Raw genomic sequence first — 2,828 nt, forward strand, 5'->3', positions numbered from 1 at the left:
GAGTTGGCGCATCAAGCACAAGAAACCAACAGCAGGTTGCGTGTGTTTAGACATGTGAGCGTGATTCGCTATTCCGCTGCTTAACGCATCGGCGCGCCAAGCAGCAGCTCCATCTTTACGAGGCCGACGTGTAGAAGTGACGGCGCTGGTAGTAGAGCAAGCCGTTGTCGATGGCAAACTGGATGAGGCGGCCAAGGACGGGCACGGGCTGCGTAGCGTTGGCCACCTAATCCCACGCAGTTGATTGATCGGACCATGGCATCACAGTCGAAGCGTACGCTGTCGGCGAGGGGGTTGGTGACGCTCGAGAAGAGCGGGTTCCGGAGCAAATACAAAAAGAGACACATCTGCACCGAGCATGAGGACACACGGAAAGGACGCGGCGACGTGTACCTTGCGTCGGCGGAACTCTTCCGTGACGGCCGGCGTGGCCTTTGTCGGCGCCTCGGCCGACGAGCACAGAAGGCTAGGATGCACACCTGTAAGTTGCCATGAGAAGAGAAAGAATGGGATACCCAAGGACTTCGGTCGAGAAAGAGGCGAGGAAGGGGACCCACGACTGCTCCGACTTGCGTTGACTAGACAGCGCTGCGTCAACACAGAACGAAGAGGATGATGGGACGATGTACCAAAGCACTGCGTAGACCACCGGTCGCAGAATATGCAAGATCTCGCCCGTGAGTTGCAGCGGGCCTTCATGACCGGATGCCACGGTCGCGTCCTATTTGCCCTGAGATCGGATTTAGGCAAAGAGAGAGGGTTACCACAAAGGAGAGCGTGAGCGGCTCCTGCGACGACTGACCAGCTACCACAGACGCACGCGGTTAATGCAAGGTCGCAAGTCGCTGATACCTTCGCGGTGGCTCTTGAAGACGCGACCGGAGCGCTGGCCCGTGTACTCGGTCGCGTCTTTCTTGCTTTCGGTGGCTGGCACCTCGCACGTGATGTACTACACGCATAGCGCCATGAGTCCTCGTGTACTAGCATGAGTGGGATGGCGCACCGTGCCATTCTTGTAGAGCACTTGGCCTTTAGCATGGCCGAGAAGAGCGAGCTTGCAAATGCACTTGCAGATCTCGAGGGCGACGATCTGCACGCAGCGTGAGCTCGCGGAACCAATGCAAAGTGCTACGTACGACACGCCACCGCGCATCCGACCCGCCGGTCTTGAGCGCAATGATCTCGGCCGCCACTTGCACCTGGGCGAGAAGCGACAATGGCACACGCGCCGCCTGCACCAGCGTGCGCGGCGTCTCTTCCGGGTGCACCGCTCGGTACAAGAGGTAGTCGTGGTACAGCTTGAGGAGGCCGCCCATCGAGTAGCCGACCTCCGAGACGATGTCCGGGTTGCCGACGCGCGCGGGCACGAGCATGGGCACGACGTAGAAGACGTTCTCAAGGCGGCGCGCCAGCGACTCATTCTCGAGGACCCATGCGTTGTACTTGTCGAGCGCCGGGATCTTCTGGCTGCTCGTCGTCATCCTCGCGAATGCTCGGATTGCGAAACACGGATTTTTATCAAATCAGGACGCGCGGCCAACGCTACAAATCGCAAAGTGTTTTAATTCCACGAAAGATCACAGGGATTGGTTAAAATACACCGTCAAGCAAATTGTGATTGGCTACATCCCCAGTGGGTGGCGATTTGATTCGCTGCACCACGTTACAACATAAATTAGTGTGAGGTCCACGCCAACGACCTTGCATCATGCAGCAACATCAGCAAGTCCCAATGAGATTCGAAATTGGATCACTCTACAGGAGAAAATCGGCTTGGTCTTCTTGTAGGCTTGCTGTCGACGCACGCCGATTTATGGTAGGGGATCGAGATTTATAACAGTATTTAAGAATAGAATACACACGTATGATTGGAGGATATTAGCGAATCAAATCCGCTGATATTGGCAGGAAAAGCCAACACCATCGATGGCCGACGTCGTCGCCACGGCGCCGCTGCGCGAGCTCCTCACGGTGGTGTTTACGACATCAGCGATCCCGTCGAACCCAGCGACAGTCGTCCTCGAAGAGGTCCTCAGCAGCTTTGCCTTCGTACCCGGTCTCGCCGCCTGCGACGTCGTTTTGACCTTTGACGGCTATGTCGCCAAGGACGGCGACGACGTCAAAACCAAGTTCAAGTCAACGCGCATTAGCGCTGAAGAGATTGAAAAGTATGTCGACTACCAACACAACGCACGCGCAGTCTTTCGCCGCCACCTGCAGCTCACGGACGCGGCCGTCGTCGAGAGCTACGACGTGGAGTTTCCAATCAAACGGCGTACAACAGCGCGAGCCACGATCCACCGAGAGATGGACCCCTTGACAGGCGCAAGCTTGACGTCGATCATCATGTCCAAGCGCATGGGCTTTGCGTTGGCCGTGCGGGAAGCACTCAAGCAGTACGTTCTATTGTCCGCGCACATTTGCATCCTCATTCACTTCTAGTGTCACGACACCATTCGTGCTCATCCACCAGCACGACTGGACCTTCCTCGTGCGCTCGCCGACCGCGGATCTCGAATTTTAACAGTCAGCTTTGCGTAGCATGCGCTCGACCTGCAGGCAGTGTGTGTTGCGATGACCCGACGACCCGAGACGCTCAAGTACGTTGGCTTCCACTCGCGCAAGACCCTCAAGAAAAAAAGCCGGCCTGGCTTGCCACCGCCCGTGGCGGTAAATCTTGGCGGCATCCGCGTCGCGCCACTCTACTTTTGGTACGACAAGCCCCACGTCGCGAGCACAGAGCACTATCGCAGCTTTGTGTTTGGGCCACGGGCGCTTCCAGCCCCGGCGACTTTATCGAGACACGCTTGGACATGCGATGCTGGGAC

General features: G+C 57.3%; 2 protein-coding genes across 2 annotated transcripts; one reads left to right on the plus strand and one right to left on the minus strand.

Moving 5' to 3' along the window:
- Window positions 1–115: 115 nt before the first annotated feature.
- On the minus strand, window positions 116–1,481 carry SPRG_17261 (hypothetical protein; the record flags this gene model as incomplete). Its single annotated transcript, XM_012356771.1, has 9 exons — window positions 116–226; window positions 279–347; window positions 394–466; window positions 516–578; window positions 630–721; window positions 765–805; window positions 853–949; window positions 1,004–1,090; window positions 1,137–1,481. 9 exons carry the CDS (start codon window positions 1,479–1,481, stop codon window positions 116–118), a joined length of 978 nt encoding a protein of 325 aa, XP_012212161.1.
- Window positions 1,482–1,926: 445 nt separating this feature from the next.
- On the plus strand, window positions 1,927–2,524 carry SPRG_17262 (hypothetical protein; the record flags this gene model as incomplete). The annotated part of the gene is made up of 2 exons (XM_012356772.1): window positions 1,927–2,396; window positions 2,443–2,524. The coding sequence occupies 2 exons, from the start codon at window positions 1,927–1,929 to the stop codon at window positions 2,522–2,524; spliced, it is 552 nt and encodes a 183-aa protein (XP_012212162.1).
- Window positions 2,525–2,828: the final 304 nt, after the last annotated feature.

This window comes from Saprolegnia parasitica, assembly GCF_000151545.1.
Source record: "Saprolegnia parasitica CBS 223.65 unplaced genomic scaffold supercont2.579, whole genome shotgun sequence".
Taxonomy (NCBI): domain Eukaryota; phylum Oomycota; class Saprolegniomycetes; order Saprolegniales; family Saprolegniaceae; genus Saprolegnia; species Saprolegnia parasitica.